At 42.7% G+C, this 23,525-nt stretch overlaps 2 protein-coding genes and 1 pseudogene across 6 annotated transcripts; 2 read left to right on the top strand and 1 right to left on the bottom strand.

Annotated features, from left to right (window-relative positions):
* Positions 1 to 167: 167 nt before the first annotated feature.
* On the top strand, positions 168 to 6,265 carry LOC139565995 (zinc finger protein 260-like). 4 transcript variants are annotated; one of them, XM_071386777.1, is made up of 9 exons: positions 168 to 574; positions 1,050 to 1,119; positions 1,224 to 1,426; positions 1,521 to 1,625; positions 1,731 to 1,829; positions 2,014 to 2,124; positions 2,876 to 2,996; positions 3,109 to 3,390; positions 4,114 to 6,265. In XM_071386777.1, the coding sequence occupies exons 1-9, from the start codon at positions 275 to 277 to the stop codon at positions 5,061 to 5,063; spliced, it is 2,241 nt and encodes a 746-aa protein (XP_071242878.1). In that variant the 5' UTR covers positions 168 to 274; the 3' UTR covers positions 5,064 to 6,265. The 4 variants fall into 4 exon arrangements, with proteins under 4 accessions (XP_071242878.1, XP_071242879.1, XP_071242881.1 ...); XM_071386780.1 differs by lacking the exon at positions 168 to 574 and adding an exon at positions 582 to 847 and having other exon boundaries at positions 1,050 to 1,115; XM_071386779.1 differs by lacking the exon at positions 168 to 574 and adding an exon at positions 582 to 847.
* Positions 6,266 to 8,237: 1,972 nt separating this feature from the next.
* LOC139566003 (putative nuclease HARBI1) lies at positions 8,238 to 11,965 on the bottom strand. Of its 2 annotated transcripts, XM_071386809.1 has the most exons (11): positions 11,586 to 11,965; positions 11,224 to 11,294; positions 10,960 to 11,136; positions 10,808 to 10,869; positions 10,639 to 10,725; positions 10,510 to 10,551; positions 10,268 to 10,441; positions 10,153 to 10,188; positions 9,500 to 10,054; positions 9,107 to 9,218; positions 8,238 to 9,012 (listed from the first exon to the last, which is right to left on the bottom strand). In XM_071386809.1, the coding sequence occupies exons 1-8, from the start codon at positions 11,741 to 11,743 to the stop codon at positions 10,153 to 10,155; spliced, it is 807 nt and encodes a 268-aa protein (XP_071242910.1). In that variant the 5' UTR covers positions 11,744 to 11,965; the 3' UTR covers positions 8,238 to 9,012; positions 9,107 to 9,218; positions 9,500 to 10,054. The 2 variants fall into 2 exon arrangements, with proteins under 2 accessions (XP_071242910.1, XP_071242909.1); XM_071386808.1 differs by lacking the exons at positions 10,153 to 10,188; positions 10,268 to 10,441; positions 10,510 to 10,551; ... (3 more) ...; positions 11,224 to 11,294; positions 11,586 to 11,965 and adding an exon at positions 9,315 to 9,430 and having other exon boundaries at positions 9,500 to 10,137.
* Positions 11,966 to 14,989: 3,024 nt separating this feature from the next.
* On the top strand, positions 14,990 to 23,471 carry LOC139565720 (globoside alpha-1,3-N-acetylgalactosaminyltransferase 1-like; annotated as a pseudogene).
* The last annotated feature ends 54 nt before the right edge of the window (positions 23,472 to 23,525 follow it).

Genomic DNA, 23,525 nt, shown 5'->3' with positions numbered 1-23,525 from the left:
AACTTTGGACTGGGACTGTATATATATATATATATATATATATTCAATTTTGTAGTAAAGTATAATTAATTAATATTATAGTCCAGTTCTGGCCGTTAATGGAACATATTGCATGCCAACCGCTGTTAAACTCAGAAGAAGAAGAAGATGTTGATACCGGAAGAGAACGTTTTTGGCCTAAAACGTCATATGTAAACGACGACCGTGAATGTTCAGTTATGTTGCTTCTTATCTAGCTAGCTAGATAGCTAACCAGCTTGTGAATTTTGGGGAAATGGCTGAATCGTTTGAAGAACGTCTCGTAAAAGCTGTCAAAGAGCATACACACTTGTATGATACCTCAATGCGTTTACATTTCGACAAAGAGGCTCTCGAACACAGTTGGCGCGAAATTGCTACATATTTAAACTCTGATCCAGATACTTGCAGGAAGAAATGGAGACTTGCGAGGGACCGTCATGTGAGAGCACTGAAAAAGTCTAAGGATATGCCAGAGGGTGTACCGAGGCCTGGAAGCCTGAGTTGGCTCACCATTTTTATAAAACATCGGCAAACCAACCCAAACTTTCCCGAGGTAGCTAGTTAGCGAAGATACAGAAAATGTGTGGTTACTGTAACTTACCTAGTTGCCAGACCTGTGTTATTCACAGCCAGCTACTGCTAGCATGACTAGTTATGTGTGTAATACCATAGACTTATAGACCGGTAATTATCGGTATTATCAAATAAGATTGTCTAATAGTTCGACTGGAGAAACCACTATTTTTGGCACTGGGTTCGCAGTTCAAGTGAGTGCAATATCAACACCAGCAGCAGAGGACGCACATACGAGATTGCGGAGATTAATGTAACATTTTATTTTTGAAAAATTATAACAATGAGTCAACTGTTTATGGTAATCCAGTTTTAATCAGAACATATGACAGTGATAATGATTAATTTAGTCATAAAATGAGAACGTACTGTTTTATTGTTTGCAACAGGCTAGCCTTACTGTTAATATTTTAAAGATGTGCAATTACTGCCTCTTGTTTTGTTGGTTTCCATAGATCTCAGCAGACAGAGTTGAGAGTCCTAATGACAACCTGGATCAGACTCCCTTGTTTTCAGACCAGGCAGGTAAGCCCATATTAGTGGTGTGTAGTTGGCTACAGGTATTGTGTAGTTGGCTACAGACCCAATCCTTATGTTTCCATACTGGCTCCTTTTTTATTTTACTGTAGGTCCACTGTTCCCTTTATCATCTTTCCGTCTCCTGGTTCCACCTCTACGACTGATGTCAGCTTTCATGTGGCAAGTGGCTCAAGAGCGTAATGTGATGCACTATGGGAAGCTGGAGGAGTTTGTGACTTTGGTGACAGAGATGGTTCCAGAGCTGCTGAGCTCCAGGCAGAGGACCCAACTCATCCTGGGACTGAGAGCAAGGGTGAGAGGTGGGAGGGTGGAGAAGGAGTGGAGGCATGGATGTTCAGAAAGGATCTTAGTCCAATGACTATTATTGTCATAAAATCTACTTTCAGATGGTTTTAGAGTTGTTTCGTAATGAAAACCCACCGGACCCCCAGACCATCCAACTTCATTTGGACAGAATCAAAACTTCTTCAGTACATGCTGTGCACGAGGATGTATGTAACTTTCAGTGTCTGAAGTAGTCTGGATGCTATTGAATAGAGGGAGCTTATATTGTCTTTCTTTTGAAGCTGATTGTATCATTCATTTTACATGCCCAGTCACAGAGTAGAAATGAGTTGGAGGCTTCAGAGTCTAACTTCGTGGAGCTGGTCAAAACCCTGCTCGAAGACCCGTCTGAGAAGGAGCACTTCTTCCAGGTGGGAAATATCCTAATGAATCATAGTTGTCGCTTTCAGAGTCAATAGGACAGCATGTTCCAGCAATGTAAAACTCAGTAGTGAAATGTTGCTTGTTTTACTGTAACTGATGAAAGGCCATACAAAATGAAAAATCCAGCAAGGTGTTGGTTTCAACAACGCTTGTTTTATTTTCCTCTCTCAGGTGGTGTTCCCAATACGTTACGGCCCTCGGTATGACACAGCACTGCAGATACTGGTGTGGGAGTTTCTCTCCCGACTGGAGGAGTTGCTGCCTGTACCAGACCTCACAGAGGTACAGGCTCTATCTTAATAGCATGAAATCTTTAGAGATGGTCAGGCTTGTCATGTTATTTCTTCAGTATCACACGCTTAGGGGTGTCACTGTTTTAGTAATGGCACTGTATAAGATCCAGTCTTTGGGAACAGAGTTTCTTGTTCATGACTGTCCTTTTTGTCAACTAAAGTTGAATCCTAAATGATTAATGTAGAGACACAGGAGAGGAGTGCTTCTTTGATTGAAGACCATGGTGCTTGCCTACGAAGCGGCAAAGGGAACTGCACCTTCTTACCTTCAGGCTATGCTCAAACCCTACACCCCAACCCAAGCACTCTGTTCTGCCACCTCTGGTCTCTTGTCCCTCGCACCCCTATGGGAGGGCAGCTCCCGCTCAGCCCAGTCAAAGCTCTTCTCTGTCCTGGCATCCCACTACACCCCCCCCCCACCACACTCTAACTGTATGTCACTCTGGATAAGAGCGTCTGCTAAATGGCTAAAATATACAATCCATGAGGTGCTCTATGATTATGGAATGAAATATTATAGAACAAAAATAAGTTGATGCTGGATAGTAAACAATGCTGTTAAAGCTTTTGTGAAAACAGACTTCCAGAAGTAATCGAGGCACTCTCATGTAGTGGAAACATGTAAAAGCCTTTGTTTTACGGCTTATGGATGGCAAGAACAAAAAAAACACCCACCTAATATGAATGTTCTGTGAGAGAGAGCTGCAGAAACCTTTTTAATGTTCCTTTTATCCTCTCAGACAGCATCTTGTCTCAGCCTTGCCCCCTCTGACCTGGAGGAGTTCTGGCATTCTGTCTCTGACCCCGAGCACCTGAAGACACTGCTGCAGCATCATAGACATCTGGGTCACTTGAGCAAAAGTGAGTCTTAATAAGAGGAAATCAACCATGTTAGCCATGTGCTCTTCTGTACATTAGTGGAGTTGCATTTTACCGTTTCCTTTCCTGAGATGAAAATTCTCTCTCCCTTCAGATGAATTCTCCAACCAGGTCGCAGACAACATCTTGTCCACGTTGTCAATTCCTCAAATTCATGGCCTAAAGTCAAGTCTTGATGGACATGAAAGCATGAAAGGGAGCACAGAGGGGTGGAAGATCGACAGTGAGGAAGACCAAGAGGAAGGAGGAGAGTTGCATTTTGAAAAGACCTTGGAGGATGATGGAAGTGAGAGAAATGAAGACACTGAGAGAGGATTGAAGGATGAGGATGACGCAAAGTGGACCTCCCCTCTGAGTGAACCAGAGGACTCGGATGGTAAGGAGATTCAGAATGATAGTCCATTTCCACCATGTATTTTTAAATGATTTGTAAAAGCCTGACTTGTTACATTACCTAGAGATATTATTTGCAACAACAAAAAATTACGCTCCTTGACCTTCAGGTGAAAAATCAGGAATTGGTTCACACCACTGTCAAATGTTATACTTATGATAATGAATTACAGAGGTTGATATCAGTTCCTACTTATAAAACCGTCAAATATAGTGGGGCTGTGTATATTGTTTTGGAGAAGGATGTTTTCGTGCTTTTGAGAGCACTGCACTGAAGGCTGTTTCCAACAATGGCTGCGACTGCTAGCGGAACCATTCATTTCAATGGGATGTTGGTTGGCGAGCGATGTTAACTGGGAGATGCTGAAACTTGCTAAATAATAAGCTAATGTACTTAAAAAATGTCTGGCTGAATCAACAATATAGCTGTCCCTGAATCAGGCACATTCAGGATGACGGCAGCTTGCTAGCTTATTTACAACTGGCAGAAATGTGATTCGCATTTGCTGCATCACAATACATGCTGTTCTGGTCCTAGATCTTGGACCCGCCACTCGGGTAGGTCCAGGATTAATTTGGGTCAGGCTTTGTTTGCCCTTCGCATTATGTTTTGTAACGCGGATCATGGTACCAAGCACTCCAGGATCTGGGTCATAGAAGGTAATGTAAAAGCGTCTGAATTGTTCTGTCTGCTTTCTGCCTACAGAACCAGCTAGTGACATGTCCTCCCAGGTCTTCTCCTGCCCCCAGTGCCCATTCTCCCACAGGGAAATGGTGGATCTTCACCAGCACATCAGGAAGGAACATCTAACAGAGGAGGACAGCAGGAGCCTGGACTCTGGAGGAGCTGAGAACTCACTGCCATCCAGTCAAACAGCCAAGAGCTCCTCAGCCAAGAGCTCCTCAGCCAAGAGCTCCTCAGCCAAGAGCTCCTCAGCCAAGACCTCCTCAGCCAAGACCTCCTCAGCCAAGAGAATCAATAAGAACACCTGCAAACAGTGTGGGAAGGGTTTCAGATGCACAACTGACCTGAAACGACACCAAAGTGTTCACACTAGTGTGCAGCCGTTCCGTTGCAACCAGTGTGAGAAGAGATTCAAATCGGAGAGATATCTACAACTGCACAAGAAAAGTCACGACGTAGAACCGATGCACAGGCCTATTTGCCAACACTGTGGCAAGAGTTACACTAGTGCAGCAGTCCTCAAAATACACATACGCACCCACACCGGAGAGCGGCCTTACTCCTGCTCAGTCTGTGGGAAGAAGTTCAATCAAAAGCACACATTAGTTAGACACCTCCGGATGCACAAAGGAGAGAGACCATACCTGTGTAGCGTATGCGGGAAGGCTTTCTTTGTTTCCGGGGAACTCTTAGTGCACATGCGTTTTCACACAGGGGAACGACCTTACCGCTGTAAACCGTGTGGAAAGGCTTTCAGCACGTCATGCGCTCTCACGTCGCATAAGCGATGGCACTCAAACGAGCGCCCGTTCACCTGCTCCCTGTGTTCAAAGGGCTTTGCGGAAACTGGTGGCCTTAAAAGACACATGTTTATTCATACCGAGGAGAAGCCCCATTACTGCCACACGTGTGGGAAAGGATTTAGTCAGTTGAGCAACATGAGAATACATTTGAAAAATCATAAAAAATAATGTCATTGGCTCTCTTAAAAAGGAATTTTTAACTAGTGTAATGATTATTTCTCCTTGAGCTCAAAGCCAAAAGTAAGGGGGAAATGAAATTGTATTATAGGTAATATACATCGTCCTGACAAAGTTTTCACCATATATTGACTCAGTAGCCATTCTGTTATTTTCCCCTTGGTAAGGTGATCGGTTGTTAAGGAACTTTGGGCACAGACTTCACAATGACACTGAGGTTTTACTTAGTGCACTGCCAACCGTACTGTACTCTGTGAGCACAGTAGGGTTAACATGATGTAAGCATGACACGTAGTTCGTGTAGGCCGTTCTGTACCTGAAGTAATGAAAAAAAGTTGTGACCGCAACTATCAAGATGTCCTTTAATAATCATTCATGTGTTTTGGGGCAAGCTGATGTATGTTGGAACAGAGTCCTCCCTTTTCTCCTGCGTAGTCACCTGTTCACATGTCCTTGTCTGAGGAATTGTTATTTTCAGTACTTCAGTCAGGCACCTGATTCCCTTCTGGTTCATGCTGGGATGAAGTGCAATTAGGTACACTTTGTTTCCATTGTAATCAGACCTGGGTTCAAATACTATTTCAAATATCTCAACTTTCACCTACATTGTCCAAGTATTTTAATGTATTTTAAAATACTCAAATACACTCCCATGCATTTAAACCAGGTTTTTGAAAATAGTATTTAAAATAAGTGTTTGAAAATACTCATACTACTTGGTTTTTACAAATAGCCATTCAAATAGAAGTATGTGTTTTGGGCTTTGTATTTGAAAATTCTCAAATACATTTTTCATTGTATTTTAAATACCAGATATCCAAATACTTATTTGAACCCAGGTCTGATTGTAATAAATGATCACTCAGTAATTGTCTGTGATGACTCAATCATTTGTAAATTAACTAATACTACAGCATGTGTATGATATATGTACATGATGCTACATTTGTTATCCGTCAAACACTTTTTTTAAGTGTGGGAAAGGATTTACTCGGATGAGCAACATGAGACTACGTTTGAAAACTTGTCAGAAATAAACTCATTGGATCTTTGTCAGACTAAAGTGATTTTTACATTCGTGTTAGGTGTTTCTCCTTGAGCTCATTGTATTATAGGTAATGTACAATGAACAAAAATATAAATGCAACAAGTGTTGGTTTCATGAGCTGAAATAAAAGATCCCAGAAATCTTCCATATGCACAAAAGCTTATTTCTCTGAAATTTGGTGCACACATTTGTTTACATCCCTGTAAGTGAGCGTTTCTCCTTTGCCAAGATAATCCATCCACCTTAAATGTGTAGCTGATTAAACAGCACGATCATTATACATGTGCACCTTGTGCTGGGGACATTAAATGGTCACTAAAATGTTTTGTCACAGCACAATGCCACAGATGTCTCAAGTTTTGAGGGATCATGCCATTGGCATGCAGGAATGTCCACCAGAGCTGTTGCCAGATAATTGAATGTTCAGTTCTCTACCATAAGCTGCCTCCAATGCCTGTTGGAGATTTTTGCAGTAAGTACTGTCGTGGCAGAATCAGATTTAGCTAGGTAACATAGATAAGATGTTATTTTCATCTTATGCTTGTGAGATACTTGGCATTAGAATGGTGCCCTTTGGACTATAGGGTTGGCAGTGCATTTTCCCTTTCTGAGCTAGAGCTTAGTCAATTGGGGCCCAGAGAGGGGAGAGGTCAGGCTTGTCTTCATATGTCAATGTATCTGTTAAACCATGTGGTGCTATGTAGAATATCAGAAGGGGAGGAGGAAAGAATGGAACATTGTTTTCTTATTATGAATGTGTCTAACTATTCCTAAACCATGTGAAGGGATGGCGTTATTAATGGAGAATCAGTTATCTCATACAATGTCTGTACGCCAGTCACTCCCTACTTTTCTCATGGGGGGAAGGAGTAAGGCAGTGTTTGGAACCATTGTATGTCACCTCTGAGGTTGCCCTTATCTTGATCTGGTATATGACCTAAGAGGCTCACTGTCTTTTCTGAGCTTATCCAGGAGGGGGTGTATTTGAGATGGGAGTATCTCAAATGACAATTGATATATGCCATTGGATGAGGTAATGTTTTGGTACCAAGAATGAGATTGAAACCTTGTCTTGGGAGACCAAACTGAACGATGATTTATAGCTGATGCTGTCTAGCTATGGGATACTCCTCTTTCGGGTAAAGGATTCTTTGTAAGTTGAGAGGGGTGTATCTTGGCTATAAATGAAACTAAGAATTGTTTTTCAAGGACTCTCAGATAATTCATTTATAGACACTGAATTGATCTGAGAGTCAAAAAAGGGCTTTGGTGAGGCTCATATATTATTAAAGATGGAATTTATAATATAACTCTGACTTGTGTGTGGTTGGCTCTCTCTCTCTCTTTATTGAGTAATACAGGAAATTACCACGACAGTACAAACGCAGACCAGGGGCCTGTTGCACAAAACTAGGATAAGGGATTAAGCCAGGATATCTTGGTGATCCTGGCTCAATTGATCCGTAATCCGGTTGCACTAAAGATGGATAGGGGGCAGGAGGATATGTTATGGTATAAATTACCATGGAGATTTATTCTGTGGAGCTAGCCTGCTCCAGACCAGGCTAAATTCCAGGATCTATTTAATCTCATCCCTAATGTCAGTCAGCAGTCACCACAAATGGAAACCAATAGTTATTTCACTGCTCACTATACATTGTTATCACATATAACTAGACCCACTGTTATTATTTAAACGTTTGTGATCATTAATTTCAATGATTTTGGATAAAAAATGATTTTTAGATGATGTTGCTATCATTAGATAATTTACAGTTTCCCATAGACTATAAGGCTATATATAAAATGATAGAATATTAGGGCCACAGAGGGGAAAAAAACACAAGTCATAATATTGTAACCAGTTGTTTTAAAGGAGGACAGTTGTTAAAATGACAGATGTGGGGCATTTCGTGAAATTGTATTTCAGTATGGTTTCATAAACAAAGACATGCTGATGTGCCAGAATATTAAGTATCACATTGTCATAAGTATCAAAACTGTAAAAACAATATGTAGCTTTTCTGCAGAAAGAACCAGCCTCATAAATTTATGACTTTATCCTTTTTCTTCAGTGTGGCCCTAGTACTCTGTCATATAAACAAATACACATTCCATATGAATATAAAAACACAATGTGTAACATTATGTTCCTTTATTGAATAAGGACAAAACAAAGCAGGTAAACCATCAGCTCCTTTCGAAACTGAAGTCACAGTGACTCTACAAGACGGAAAGCACAGAATCCAAGCATATTATACAAAATGATACATACACATTCAAAGGTCTGTATATAACACACCCTGCATGTCTGCACACTAAAATAAATGCAGGACAAATCCATACACATCAACTGAACAGACAAATGAATGGATGCAGTAGCCTCCCTGCAGCCTTGTATTACACACAGTATACCGCACAAACATCATAAGAGGCCAAATTCGTCAAAAAACGAACCCAAAAAAACCCAAATTCCTCTGCCACCGCAGGACATATTTAACCAAAATTGAAAGCACACATACTAACTAAAATAATTCAACACATATTGGTCCCTCAGCAGCCGACCACTGTCGTCATCAGGGAAGATTGCCGGATTGTCCCAGTCCATGGCTGGTGGCACTCTGGGGGCCCTCTCCTTCCTCAGGCAGGCCACATTGTGGAGGACAGCACAAGCCACAGTAATATCACATGCCCTAACAGGGCTGACCCTTAATTTGTGAAGGCAGTGAAAGCGTGCCTTCAGGAGGCCAAAGGTCATTTCAACTCTGGCCCTGGTCCTGGCATGGGCATGGTTGTAGGCCTGCTGTGCTTCCTGGGGGTCTGTGAAAGGTGTCAGGAGAAAAGGCTGGCAGCCATACCCCCTGTCTCCCAGCAACACACCAGAGAATTCACCTGTCAACACAAAATCTCATCATTACTACCTCATAAACACAGTGATATTCTTGACACAGCCATGATGGTTATAAATAGGGGTTGTGTGGCTTACCTTGTGATAGGCACTGATAGATTTCAGAGGCCCGAAAGATTCTGGAGTCATGGACTGAGCCAGGCCATTTTGCCACAACATTGCTGATCACACAGTCAGCATTGCAGACCATCTGAAATCATAAGATGAGGAATATTACACCAATCAATGCACATCACTGGCAATGCAGAGTGTTCGTCAATGGACAATATCAAAAAGTTATGTTCACCTGAACATTAATGCTGTGAAAGGATTTCCTATTCACAAAATCGGCCTCATGGGCACCTGAGGGGGCTTTTATCCTTATGTGTGTGCAGTCCACTGCACCAATGACATTGGGGAAACCTGTCACACAAAGTAATGAGTATCCTACTATGTGTTAACAGTTGTCCTGTAATTTGTAGATCCTCTTACCTGCAATCCTATAGAACTCCTCTTTGATGTCACAGAGTCTTCTGTGGCCAGGGAAGGAGATGAAGACATCTGCTAATGCTTTGATAGCCAGACACACACTCCTTATTGTGCAGCAAATTGTGGCCTTGTTCAGCTGTTCTGCATCCCCCACTGAGTACAGGAAGGCTCCACTAGCAAAAAAGCGCAAGGCCACACAAACCATTTGCTCCACACTCAGTGCATGGCTCCGTGCAGTGCGGTGCTTAATCCTGGGACCCAGTAGTCTGCATAGATACCTGATGCCATCTGCAGAAAACCTGTATCTTTCATATAGATGGTCATCAGGGAAGGCCAGTGGGTCCAACCGGTCCCTGAAGACCCTTTCTCGCCTGAAGGCTCTCCTCAGCACAAGTGCTTCTTCATCCACCACATCTCGCACGAATGGGCATGCCATTGTCAGAGCAGAAAGGAACACACAATTTTGGGCCTTCATATAGGCTAGTGGCCACACCTGGTGCTGGGGGGGTGGGCAAAAGAGGGCGATGCCTTATAACGATGACTTGGTTGTACTGATTGCTGGGAAAATAAAAAAAACCTTAGAAAGATGCCACCGTCCTGTGTGCTCACAATAAGAGCTCATATGTCATGGCTCACTTGACTTTACGAGAATATACCTAATTTTTATTTTGAGCTGTGTCATCTTCTTGGAGCTGGGGGAGGAAAGAAAAATAATGATTAATACATTTGTGTTACAGTTAGCATACAGTGTACATTGAAGGCATCTCACACCTCCCTCTCAAGTTTTTTTATTTCAAGGTCCAGTTTCCTAATTGTCCTCTTTTTTATTTCGGACTCCAGTGCAAGATTTTCCATCTTTTTCTTCTTGTACTGAATGTCTATGTCTGCCAGTTCTATTTGGCGCCGGAGGTGGTTGCCATACAACTTTCTGATAGCTTGTGAGCTCTGTGAACACAATACAATTAGCGCAGCTGGAATTTGGCAGGATGTGGTGTCCTTTTATTAATACGCACTATGTTGCCAGGCTGGTTTTCCCACTGTATAGCATCTGGGTCCTGTAAAAGAAATTAGATTTTTTGATTTTGATGAGGACTCCTCACCATTGTAGAGTAAATAGTACTTTCACAGTCTTAACATGATACCTCATGCCTTCTGGAATCCAGAGAGATGGTCTCCTCCTCATCATCGTCTCCATCATGTGCTGTTGCTGCTGCACTGGGGCCTTCACCCTATCACATTTAATCGGATTCATATTGAAGCTAGTAGACAAGACATGCCAGGCCTACAGTATGCCTTTGATGGAGTACTCACTGGATCAGCATCGTCTGGTGCTTGTGCTGGTGGCTCTAACAGGAACACAGTGCTGCCAGACACTGCAAGGCAATAGGTAAACCAAAGTCAGACAGTCCAAATTGATTCAATATGAATGTGGTTGTATCCCATGTAGAGATGGAAGGACATACCTTGAATGAAGCGGGTGGCATCTTGGGAGGAACCTATGCTCGTCTCTTTCCCCCCAGGGATCCCCTCTAAGACGGGCCTGCCTTTATTTAGCTCCAAGGCCATGTCCTCTGCTGGGGTAAGGTCAGCCTTTGGTGACCCACCACCCGTGCCTTGTCTGTGGGTATTCTTTTTCACTGCTAAAACAGTACAGACAATGTGTGAGCAGGCACCTTCTGGGTACAATATATGCTTGTGCTTTGTTAAATATTAGTCAGGGACCATACCATTCTGCAGAATGTTCTTGTATTTGATTTTGACCTGCTGCCATGTCCGTTTTGGCCCGTTCATGTTTAATCTACACACACACACACACACACACACACATTTAATGGAGTCACACTGCAAAAAATTACTTGGTATTTTTGTCTTGTTTTCAGTAAAAATATCAAAAAATGTATCATAGCTTTATACAGTGTGATGGAGTTACTTTACACAATTTCACTCATATCTGCAGTGCATTTCAATTAAAAATTTAACCGTTTCATAATTACAGTACAACTGCATTTTTGGAGATGTGAATTAAATATTTGAATTGTAATTGTGATGTTTCAGCGGAGCGGTGAGTGTGTAATTGTGCACTACTTACGCATTCAGGCGGTCTGCAATACTTTGCCACGCTTTTTCTCTTTGCTTTATCACTGTGGCGGTGTTGCCTTTCTTCTTAATTATATCTTTTACCTCCTCGTATGCCTCCATGAGGATTTGTGCTTCCGACGGGGAAAAGTACGCGGCTCTAGTTGCCATGGTAAATCAGTTAATCTGTGATCTGTGGCGGGGTCTATTTGAGTGAGCCGTGAGCGCGCACCTATCCAGGATTGGTTTCACCTGGCTTAATGAATCCGTGTCTGCTCATCCTGGCTTGGTCTTTGTGCAACCAATTAAGCCTGGACGCACATGTTTTGGCTTCATTGAGCTCAGCTGAGTCATTTATCCCGGATGTCTTAATTCTACTTTTGTGCAACAGGCCCCCGGTCTATGGCGTCGTGTGGACGAGTGGTTTGCTGATGTCAACGTTGTGAACATGGTGGCGGTCGGGTTATGGTATGGGCAGGCAGGCATAAGCTACGAACAACGAACACAATTGCATTTTATCGATGGCAATTTGAATGCACAGAAATACTGTGACAAAATCCGGAGGCCCATTGTCATGCTATTCTTCCGCCACCATCACCTCATGTTTCAGCATGATAATGCACTGCCCCATGTTAAATGGATCTGTACACAATTCCTGGAAGCTGAAAATGTCCCAGTTCTTCCATTTCCTGCATACTAAACAGACATGTCACCCATTGAGCATGTTTGGGATGCTCTGGATCAACGTTTATGACAGGATGTTCCAGTTCCCGACAATATCCAGCAATTTCACACAGCCATTGATGAGGAGTGGGACAACATTCCAAGGGCCACAATCAACAGCCTGCTCAACTCTATGCAAAGAAGATGTGTCACGCTGCCAGAGGGAAATGATGGTCACACCAGATACTGACTGGCTTTCTGATCCACGCCCCTACTTTTTTTATAAGGTATCTGTGACCAACAAGATGCATATCTGTATTCCCAGTCATGTGATATTCCTACATTAGTTTCTAATAAATAAATAAAAAATGACTGATTTCCATACATGAACTATAACTCCGCAAAATCTTAAAAATCTTGCAAGCTGCGTTTATATTTTTGTTCAGTATAATTAACAATGAAAAGCTGAAATGTCTTGAGTCAATAAGTATTCAACCCCTTTGTAATGGCAAGCCTAAATAAGTTCAGGAGTAAAAATGTGCTTAACAAGTCACATAAGTTGCATGGACTCACTCTGTGTTTAATAATAGTGTTTAACATGATTTTTGAAAGACTACCTCATCTCTGTACCACACACATACAATTATCTGTAAGGTCCCTCATTCGAGCAGTGAATTTCAACAACAGATTCAACCACAAAGACCAGGGAGGTTTTACAATGCCTCGCAAAGAAGGGCACCTATTGGTAGATGGGTAAAAATGTAATAAAAAACAGACAGTGAATAGCCCATTGAGCATGATGAAGTTATTAATTACACTTTGGATGGTGTATCAATACACCCAGCCATTACAAAGATACAGGTGTCCGACTCACTTGCCGGAGTGGAAGTTAACCGCTCAGGGATTTCACCATGAGGTCAATGGTGACTTCAAAACAGAGTTTAATGGCTATGATAAGAGAAAACAACATTGTAGTTACTCCACAAAACTAGTCTAATGGACAGAGTCAAAAGAAGGAACCCTGTACAGAATACAAATATTCCAAAACATGCATCCTGTTTGCAACAAGGCACTAAAGTAATCCTGCAAAAATACAAAGTGTTATTTTGGGGCAAGTACCAAAAAAATCATGGGCAAAAGTGTGACAATCCAGTTGCGGAAATCTCTTAGAGACGTACCCAGAAAGACTCACAGCTGTAATCGCTGCCAAAGGTGCTTCTACAAAGGTTTGACTCAGGGGTGTGAATACTTATGTAAATTAGATATATCTGTATTTCATTTTCAATACATTTGCAAAAATGCCTAAAAACATATTTTCACTTTGTTTTTAGGCATTTTGAATTCAGATAGTAACACAACAAAATGTGGAAAAAGTCTGAAGGCACTGTATGTTAAAATATAGGTGGTATTACCCTCCGGTTCATTCCTTTAAGTCAAAGTTGTTTAAAGACTTCCTCCAGCGACATCATCGGCCTCAAACCTTGCTTGAGGAACAATATAGAAGCAATAGAGAACAAAATATGTTTTTTTTTAAAGTAAATCAGGTGACAGATCTGGTGAAAAGGAGACTGGAGTGCCACTTTAACAAAAAAAAGTGGAACAGTTGATGCTATTCCTGCCATTCAATGCCCTCCAACATAAAAACAACATGCTTAACCTGTTCAATAGTGTGTTTGTTGTTCTATAGATATATGGTGCTTTTCTTACCTTACACATGAGCATCGGTCACACCCATATTTACATGGTCCACTGGCACTGGGTAGGCCTACATCCTTGCTGGTGAAACAGTAAAAGGCACAGATTATACCGACTTTGTGATACAGTCCTGCATTACTTCAAACACTCAAAGTTTGATTGAATAGAATTACAAACTTTGTGAGGAACAATGCGTTTTTGTACAAATATCCGTCCTTCCATCACTCTGCCAGTTCTTGGAATCACACTTTTGGTGTATGTTGCTTTTTCCGTATTTTATTAAGTCAAACTAGTGATATCTGATCTTTGGAGAAACTTAATCATAATCTTAGAACAACATCAGAATACAATGTACAGTATGAGTGTTGTCATACTGATGGTTTCCACGATTATGATATCATTCATTATGTCAATCTATGAATATTGTGATGTCCACTTTTGATATTCATGATATTTAATTATAATATACTTCTATTATTAGCTCTGCTCACATTGTTGAATTACGTCCACTTGTTGTGTATGTACTCTGATTACGCACCATTGTTCTTCTGTATGTGTGTCAACACTTGTGTTTGCACAGAGCTGATAATGGCATTTAACCAAAATGTACGCTTCTCTGCATACCACTTTTTTTTACATATACGTTTTTGGGCATTGTCGATATCATAGCTGATGTACATGGTGTTAATCAATCCTCTGTCTCCTATTTAGAGTCCTGGTTTTAACATATTGTTACTCATCATTTGGGTAAAATCGGAACTTGTTTAGTGTTCATTTGTTTGTAACTTTGTCAATGATATACTCCAATCTTGATAGAAATCCCATCCAGTATATAATCCCATCAGAAAGACACGATGCCATCATTTATTTTATAGGTTATTGCTGAAATGTAGCCTTCTAAAAAAGCCCCGTGGGCTCATGACAATGAGAGTCAGGACCAGGGATTAAGATCTAATTTGACATAACATTTTCTGATTACATTACCATTGTAAATATGTAAATAATTACATTTTGCACTTCTTTTCTGTTTGATTTGACATACTAGTTAATTCACCTAAAATGTTCCTTTTCATCTTCAACAGTAAGATGAAAATAAGGACGTCAGAATTCTAGAAGTTTGGGGGTAAGACAACTTGTGTTACTGACATAATAAACAAACAACTTATTTTTGTATATTTTTTTTGTGAACCCCTAACCCTCCACAACCTCTCCTGATGCTATCATTCAGTATTAACTTGAACCCCCTCTGAAGGTTGTGTCAGCAGGACCCTGTCAATTTCAGGCAGGAAAACTGTAGTTGTAGGACACGGGACATGCTGTCCCCACAGGGGTGAGACTCTTCTTTGGTCTACTCTAATATAATCATCTCACCCGATACCACCTCTTTGCAAAACTCACCAACTGCAGCCATTTTGAAAGCAGTGCGCTATTTTACAATGTCATTTTTTGCATGGTCTTTTCAGACTCCTGTATAAGCAGCCCAGTGTGTTAAAGGGGTAAGTTATTATGAATGTATTATTGTTAGTAGTAGACATAGTATCAGTAGGAGAAGGTGCATTTGGAAGTACAGGAAATGTAGTCACTATGAAAGAGTTGCTTATGATGCATTGAATATCTCTGAGCGTTCACAAGCTTTTAACATATCTTTTGTTTTTTCAGGCGCACCAATGTGGTAGCTGTTACCCCTTGGTTGGCACCAATTGTCTGAGAAGGCACCTTTAATCCCTTGGTTGTGACAGCATTTACAAGCCTATGCACCTCAGCATTGCCACAACCGTTTTTGCTGTTGGCAAGTAAGTAGTCTCACACACGTCAGCCGTCCCTACCAGGATGTCTGGTAGCACTGAGCCTCAAATGTAGAATAACATTCTAACATTTCTGTAAAAAAACAACAATGATAAAGCCTTGCAATCCTATTTTTTTCTCGTTGTGTTCCCATTTTGAACCATTTCATGTGTCTGAAGGTAGAACTCTGCATATCCGGCAGGCTCATAGAGCAAATCAAGTGCACGTATAGGTCAACCGCTGGCCAATCAGATACCTCAGATCATCGTGTCGGCATGGTTTCCTCGAGCCTTAGGCCATATAAAGAAGCCTCAAGCACACAGCAAAGTTGATACTGTGAAATTTCGAAAACTGTAAAGCCATGACTAGAGAGAGACTCAAGGGCACATCAACATATTTTCCACCCAGTCTGCTCAGGGATTCGAGCAAGCAACCTTTCAACTACTTAACCACTAGGCTACCATGAGTAACAACATGAATTGGTGCATGAGGCAGAAATAATGCAGTGCAACTTGAGTTTCGCCATCAGCTGGAAGAATGCCCCCTTTTAGTCAGCGGAGACAGGGAGAGCAGAGGGACGGTGAGTCAGATGAGAGTAAATACAACAAATTATCTATTACCAGTGTGATCATGTACCTACAATTTTGAAATATAATTTCAAAATGGTCTGAGAAAAACAACATTGGCATGGCAATTCAAGCATAGCCAATATGCAGTGATGATATGCAGGTGCTTCTACACCTGCATTGCTTGCTGTTTGGGGTTTTAGGCTGGGTTTCTGTACAGCACTTTGACATATCAGCTAATGTAAGAAGGGCTATATAAATACATTTGATTTGATGATAATGTATTGGGCCTATAGCCTATTGCACAAACCACATTGCTACAGAACTGTTTTTATATGTTAATGTTGCTTAGGCAAAGCCACGGGCAGTAGGGGTGCTGAGGGTGCTGCAACACCCCCTGATAAATTGAAAAACATCTTCCTGCGGCCATATTTTCTAAGTCATGTTAAAAAAAATCTGAGTGGTATCTTGACACAGTCAGGAAAGGTACTACGTAATCATATTGGATGATAAATAACCTAGCTATGGCAGCTATATTTTTTTTCTTCCCCAAGATGGCGCAGCAGTAAGACGTATTTGATTTTGTCCCATGTAAATATTCAGTCTTTTCCGGGGTTTTTTGTGTACATTTCATTATATTTCAATATTTTTTTCCCATTTTCGAATTAAATATAACTTCCTGCAACCATCCTCACCCAATGTGGTACGGATCTGCTATTTTGTAGGCCTTATAGCCGGAACCTCCATCAGAAGCTAGCCATCAAAAGCTACCCAGCTAATTAGCTACTAGCTATTTAGTCATTGTTAGCCACTGCTAGCGGTCTTTACCTTTAGCACGTACACCAGCCGCTTTAGCCCAGATAGCCCGGATAATACCTGACAGTCTATACAGCGCGATATCAGCCCTGAGCATGTCAGACTGCTTATTTTTTCCACTACATCACCGGATTCCTGCCCGCAAGATCTGGACCATTACACCGGATCTTCGCAGCTAGCTAGCTGCTACGGAGTGGCTATTGTGGCTAATGCCCTTGTCCAGAAGCATGCACCAGTTAGCTTCGAGCTAGGCCCATCTCTCGGCTAGCAAACGAAGTACACCAACTACAATACCTCTCCTGCCAATTTGGCCTGGATCTCAACCGGCCTCTGTGTTGTGGATGTGGTGAAGATCCATCTGCTAGCCCCGGCCCGCTAGCTTCCTGAACACTGTCTCCCGCTCACCTAGCATAGTAATCGACTACCGAACGGCTCCCTGTTTCATCTATTGCTGCTCATTGGACCCTATGATCACTCGGCTACACAGCTGATGCCTGCTGGACTGTTCATTAACACGGTACTTCATTTTGTTTGTCTGTCAGCCCCAGCCTCGAACTTAGGCCCTGTGTGTAGGTAACTGACCCTCTCTGCCCATTTATTGTCATTTACCCGTTGTTGTTGTCTTAGCTGTTTACCCGTTGTTGTCTCACCAGTTATTGTCTTACCTCTCCTAATCAACACCTGTGATTTCTTTATGCCTCTCTCTAATGTCAACATGCCTTGTATACTGTTGTTTAGGGCAGCTCTCATTGTTTTATTTTACTGCGGAGCCCCTAGTCCTGCTCAACATGCCTCAGATAGCCCCCTTGTCCCACCCCCCACACATGCGGAGACCGCACCTAGCTTAACTAGTGCCTCCAGAGATGCAACCTCTCTCATCGTCACTCAATGCCTAGGTTTACCCCAACTGTACCCTACCATACCCTTGTCTGTACACTATGCCCTGAATCTATCCTACCACACCCAGAAATCTGCTACTTTTATTCTCTGTTCCCAAAGCACTAGACGACCAGTTCTTATAGCCTTTAGCCGTACCCTCATCCTACTCCTCTTCTGTTCCTCTGGTGATGTAGAGGTTAACCCAGGCCCTGTGTGTCCCCAGGCGCTCTCATTTGCTGACTTCTGCAACCGTAAAAGCCTTGGGTTCATGCATGTTAACATCAGAAGCCTCCTCCCTAAGTTTGCTTTATTCACTGCTTTAGCACACCCCGCCAACCCTGATATCCTAGCTATGTCTGAATCCTGGCTTAGGAACGCCACCAAAAATTCTGACATTTCCATCCCCAATTACAACATTTTCCGTCAAGACAGAACTGCTTAAGGGGGCGGAATTGCAATCTACTGTAGAGATAGCCTGCAGAGTTCTGTCATACTATCCAGGTCCAGGTCCATGCACAAACAGTTCGAGCTTCTACTTTTTAAGATCTATCTCTCCAGAAATAAGTCCCTCACTGTTGCCGCTTGTTTTAGACCCCCCTCAGCTCCCAGCTGTGTCCTGGACACCATATGTGAATTGATTGCCCCCCATCTATCGTCCGAGTTTGTACTCAGACGATAGAGGTGAACTAAATTGGGATATGCTTACAATCTAAACTAGATGCCCTCAATCTCACACAAATTATCAAAGAACCTACCATGTACAATCCCAAATCCGTAAACATGGGCACCCTCATAGATATCATCCTGACCAACTTGCCCTCTAAATACACCTCTGCTGTTTTCAACCAAGATCTCCGCGATCACTGCCTCATTGCCTGCGTCTGTTATGGGTCCGCGGTCAAACGACCACCCCTCATCACTGTCAAAAGCTCCCTAAAACACTTCTGCAAGCAGGCCTTTCTAATCGACCTGGCCCATGTATCCTGGAAGGATATTGACCTCATCCTGTCAGTAGAGGATGCCTGGTTGTTCTTTAAAAGTGCTTTCCTCACCATCTTAAATAAGCATGCCCAATTCAAAAAATGTAGAACTAAGAACATATATTGGTTCACTCCAGACTTGACTGCCCTTGACCAGCACAAAAACACCCTGTGGCTGTCGTGGAAAATTGCAAGATTATGTTATAGTGCTTGAAAGATTATATTATAATCTTTGTATTGCATTAGAATGGTTGTTTTATTCGACAGAATAGAATCTGTCGACTATTGTGTGTGTGTGTTCCACTGAGGATGGGCCTCTATGAGATAGCACTGACAGAGGAGATTTACGATGTCTTTTGGTAATAAAGCCTAAAGAGCATTCCAGATAGTAAAGGTAGTGTTTTTGTGCTATACCGTACCAGGGTGAGACGGGTTCCAGTTTGGAGTAGGAGGGGGCCAGACACTGGTCTTTACAATGAGAACTGTTGAGACAGCAGTAACTGTCTGCTATGTTTTATAGATATCTTTCATACAAATCTTAACCTTTGTGAACTGTTCCTAAGATCTGTGGTTCGTCATGTAAGTTGAGAGGGGTGTATCTTGGCTATAAAAGATCTTTGTATTCTTCTGTAGGGACTCTCAGAATTCATTATAGAAACTGAATTGATCTGAGAGTCAAAGGGCTATTGTAAAGCTCATATAATTTAAGATGAAGTTTAAGTATAACTCTGACTGGTGTGTGGTTTGTAACTCTCCTCATTTGGTAATACAGGAAAATGCCATCACATGGCGTACTGCACTAGCATTGAATAGTCCCCGCGATATGCAACTTTTCAGGGAAGTCAGGAACCAATAACACAGTCAGTTAGGAAAGCAAAGGCTAGCTTTTTCAAACAGAAATGTGCCTCCTGCCGCACTAATTCCAAAAAGTTGTGGGACACTGTAAAGCTGTCCACTGCACTGAGACTAGGAAACACTGTCACCACTGTTAAATCCACGATAATCAAGAATTTCAATAAGCATTTCTCTACGACTGGCCATGCTTTCCACCTGGCTACCCCAACCCCGGCCAACAGCTCTTCACCCCCCGCAGCAACTGGCCCAAGCCCCCCCCCACTTCTCCTTCACCCAAATCCAGACAGCTGATGTTCTGAAAGAGCTGCAGAAGCTGGATCCCTACAAATCAGCTGGGCTAGACAATCTGGAACCTCTCTTCCTAAAATTATCTGCCGCCATTGTTGCAACCCCTATTACTAGTCTGTTCAACCTCTCTTTCGTATCGTCTGCGATTCCTAAAGATTGGAAAGCGGCCGCGGTCATCCCCCTCTTCAAAGGGGGAGACACTCTAGACCCAAACTGTTACAGACCTATATCTATCCTGCCCTGCCTTTCTAAAGTCTTTGAAAGCCAAGTGAACAAACTGATCTCTGACCATTTCGAATCCCACCGTACCTTCTCCGCTATGCAATCTGGTTTCCGAGCTGGTCACGGGTGCACCTCAGCCACGCTCAAGGTCCTAAACGATATCATATCCGCCATCGATAAAAGACAGCACTGTGCAGCCGTCTTCATCGACCTGGCCAAGGCTTTCGACTCTGTCAATCACCGTATTCTTATCGGCAGACTCAACCGCCTTGGTTTCTCTAATGACTGCCTCACCTGGTTCACTAATTACTTCTCAGATAGAGTTCAGTGTGTCAAATCGGAGGGCCTGTTGTCCGGACCTCTGGCAGTCTCTATGGGGGTGCCACAGGGTTCAATTCTTGGGCCGACTCTTTTCTCTGTATATATCAATGATGTCGCTCTTGCTGTGTGTGATTCTTTGATCCACTTCTACGCAGCTAACAGCATTCTGTATACATCTGGCGCTTCTTTGGACACTGTGTTAACAAACCTCCAAACGTGCTTCAACGCCATACAACACTCCTCCCGTGGCCTCCAACTGCTCTTAAATGCTAGTAAAACAAATGCATGCTCTTCAACCGATCACTGCCCGCACCCGCCTCCCCGACCAGCATCACTACTCTGGACGGTTCTGACTTAGAATATATAAATACCTAGGTGTCTGGCTAGAGTGTAAACTCTCCTTCCAGACTCACATTAAGCATCTCCAATCCCAAGTTAAATCTAAAATCGGCTTCCTATTTTGCAACAAAGCCTCCTTCACTCATGCTGCCAAACATACCCTCGTAAACCTGACTATCTACCGATCCTTGACTTCGGCAATGTCATTTACAAATTAACCTCCAACACTCTCCTCAGCAAATTGGATGCAGTCTATCACAGTGCCATCCATTTTGTCACCAAAGCCCCATATACTACCCACCACTACAACCTGTATGCTCTCTTTGGCTGGTCCTCGCTACATATTTGTCGCCAAACCCACTGGGTCCAGGTCACCCATAAGTCTTTGCTAGGTGTGCTCCGCCTTATCTCAGCTCACTGGTCACCATAGCAATACCCACCCATAGCACGCGCTCCAGCAGGTATATTTCACTGGTCATCCCCAAAGCCAACACCTCCTTTAGCCGCCTTTCCTTCCAGTTCTCTGCTGCCAATGACTGGAACGAATTGCAAAAATCACTGAAGTTCACTGAAGATACTTATATCTCCTTCACTAACTTTAAGCGTCAGCTGTCAGAGCAGCTTACCGATCGCTGCAACTGTACACATCCCATCTGTAAATAGTCCATCCAACCATTTACCTACCTCATCCCCATATTGGTTTTTGTTTTTCTGCTCTTTTGCACACCAGTATTTCTACTTGCACATCCTTATCTGCACATATCACTCCAGTGTAAATTGCTAAAGTGTAATTACTTCGCCACTATTGGCCTATTTATTGCCTAACCTCCTTACTTCATTTGCACACACTGTATACAGATTTTTCTATTGTGTTATTGACTGTACGTTTGTTTATCCCATGTGTAACTCTGTGTTGTTGTTTTTGTCGCACTGCTTTGCTTTATCTTGGCCAGGTCACAGTTGTAAATGAGAACTTGTTTTCAACTGGCCTACCTGGTTAAATAAAGGTGAAATAAAAAATAACTAAAAAAATGTGTCTACTATAGCACCAGTCGGCTTGATTGGTTGCTGTCTCTCGTCTCTCCCTCCCTCCTCCCTGTTCCCCGTGTCGCTCACTCACTCACACTCACAGTAGCCTATACATAGAGCATGGACCCTGCTAGACCATCAATTCTCTTGACCTTTCACTACCTCCTGGGTACATAAAAACACATGTCACATGGACATGTACAAGAGTGACCGGTAAAAATAGGTTCAAACTTAGTTCGCACTTGCTCTGGTTACCTGAGAAGAACAACCCACACATTTTGTTGTTAAATGTTCCTCGCTGAAAGTTCCACGCTTTTGACTGCCAACCTTTGAGTACCTTAGTCTCCACTACACCCTTTTCCCCAAGCTAGTGAGTCTCAGTCTCAGCAGGCCTACCTCAAAGTTGGAAAATATCTTGATTTAGATGATATATTATGTCAGAATTACAGAACATTGAGTTATCCTCTTGCCATATGAGACGGGCAACTGAAACCCACTTGGTTCTCGTTGTATTTTAGGTATGTGCGCTTCCTGCGTGACTTTCTGGAGACTGCCGAGAAGCATTTCATGGTGGATTTCTAAGTGCACTACTACATCTTCACTGACCGAGGGAAGACGTGCCAGCGGTGGTCCTCACTCCCAGTAGAAAGTCCCAGTCCCTGGCTGCAACCGCTGGTAGGAGATCTCCTCCCGGAGGATGGAGATGATCCGGACCACCATCGAGAACCAGATAGGCAAGGAGGCGGACTACATCTTCTGCTTGGATGTGGACACGAAGTTCCACGGCCGGTGGGGGGCAGAAACATTGAGCAGGCTGGTGGCCGCTGTTCACCCGGGTTACTATGAGCAGACCCACGAGCACTACCCTTACGAACGCCGTCCTGCCTCGCGGGCCTACATTCCCGCGGGGGAAGGAGACTACGGGAGGCGCCACCATCGCTGGCTATGTGGGGGACGTGCACAAGCTGGCAAAGTACTGCCGCGAGCAGCTGGAGGCTGATGCCGCCAACTCCATCGAGGCAGCATGGCAGGAGGAAAGCCACCTGAACAGATATCTCCTTTACAACAAGCCCACTAAGATTCTGTCTCCAGAATACGTGGCAGGACTTCAAGGCCAAATAATCCGACTCTCTCAGGTCAACAAGAACTATGCAAGGTTCGGCCCAACGTGAAGAAAAGAAAGTAACGCTGTGGCCATTGTTGCACCAAGATTCAGGATCTAGGCCAGGGAGGAGGATGCTGCTGTTTGTATACATTGAAGGTGGCTGGATCAGTAAACAAGCTTATGTTGTTCCGTTTTTCTCTCAATTAGTTTATATCCTTTACTGCTAAAGATGTATTATAGACATGAAGGGCTGTTTCCATGTAGAAATGTTTGTCATAGGAGCAGAAGTGTAGATTGAGGGTGAGTTTGTGAAATGAATGTGCAATTAATACTGATAATACATGATATTTGTGTTATTTGTGTCATTCTTTGTTTTATATATATATATATATATATTATTAAAGGGGGAA

Source organism: Salvelinus alpinus, chromosome 37, assembly GCF_045679555.1.
Source record: "Salvelinus alpinus chromosome 37, SLU_Salpinus.1, whole genome shotgun sequence".
NCBI classification, from domain to species: domain Eukaryota; kingdom Metazoa; phylum Chordata; class Actinopteri; order Salmoniformes; family Salmonidae; genus Salvelinus; species Salvelinus alpinus.
The sequence above is the reverse complement of the archived record's forward strand: the minus strand, read 5'-3'. Positions and strand labels throughout refer to the sequence as shown.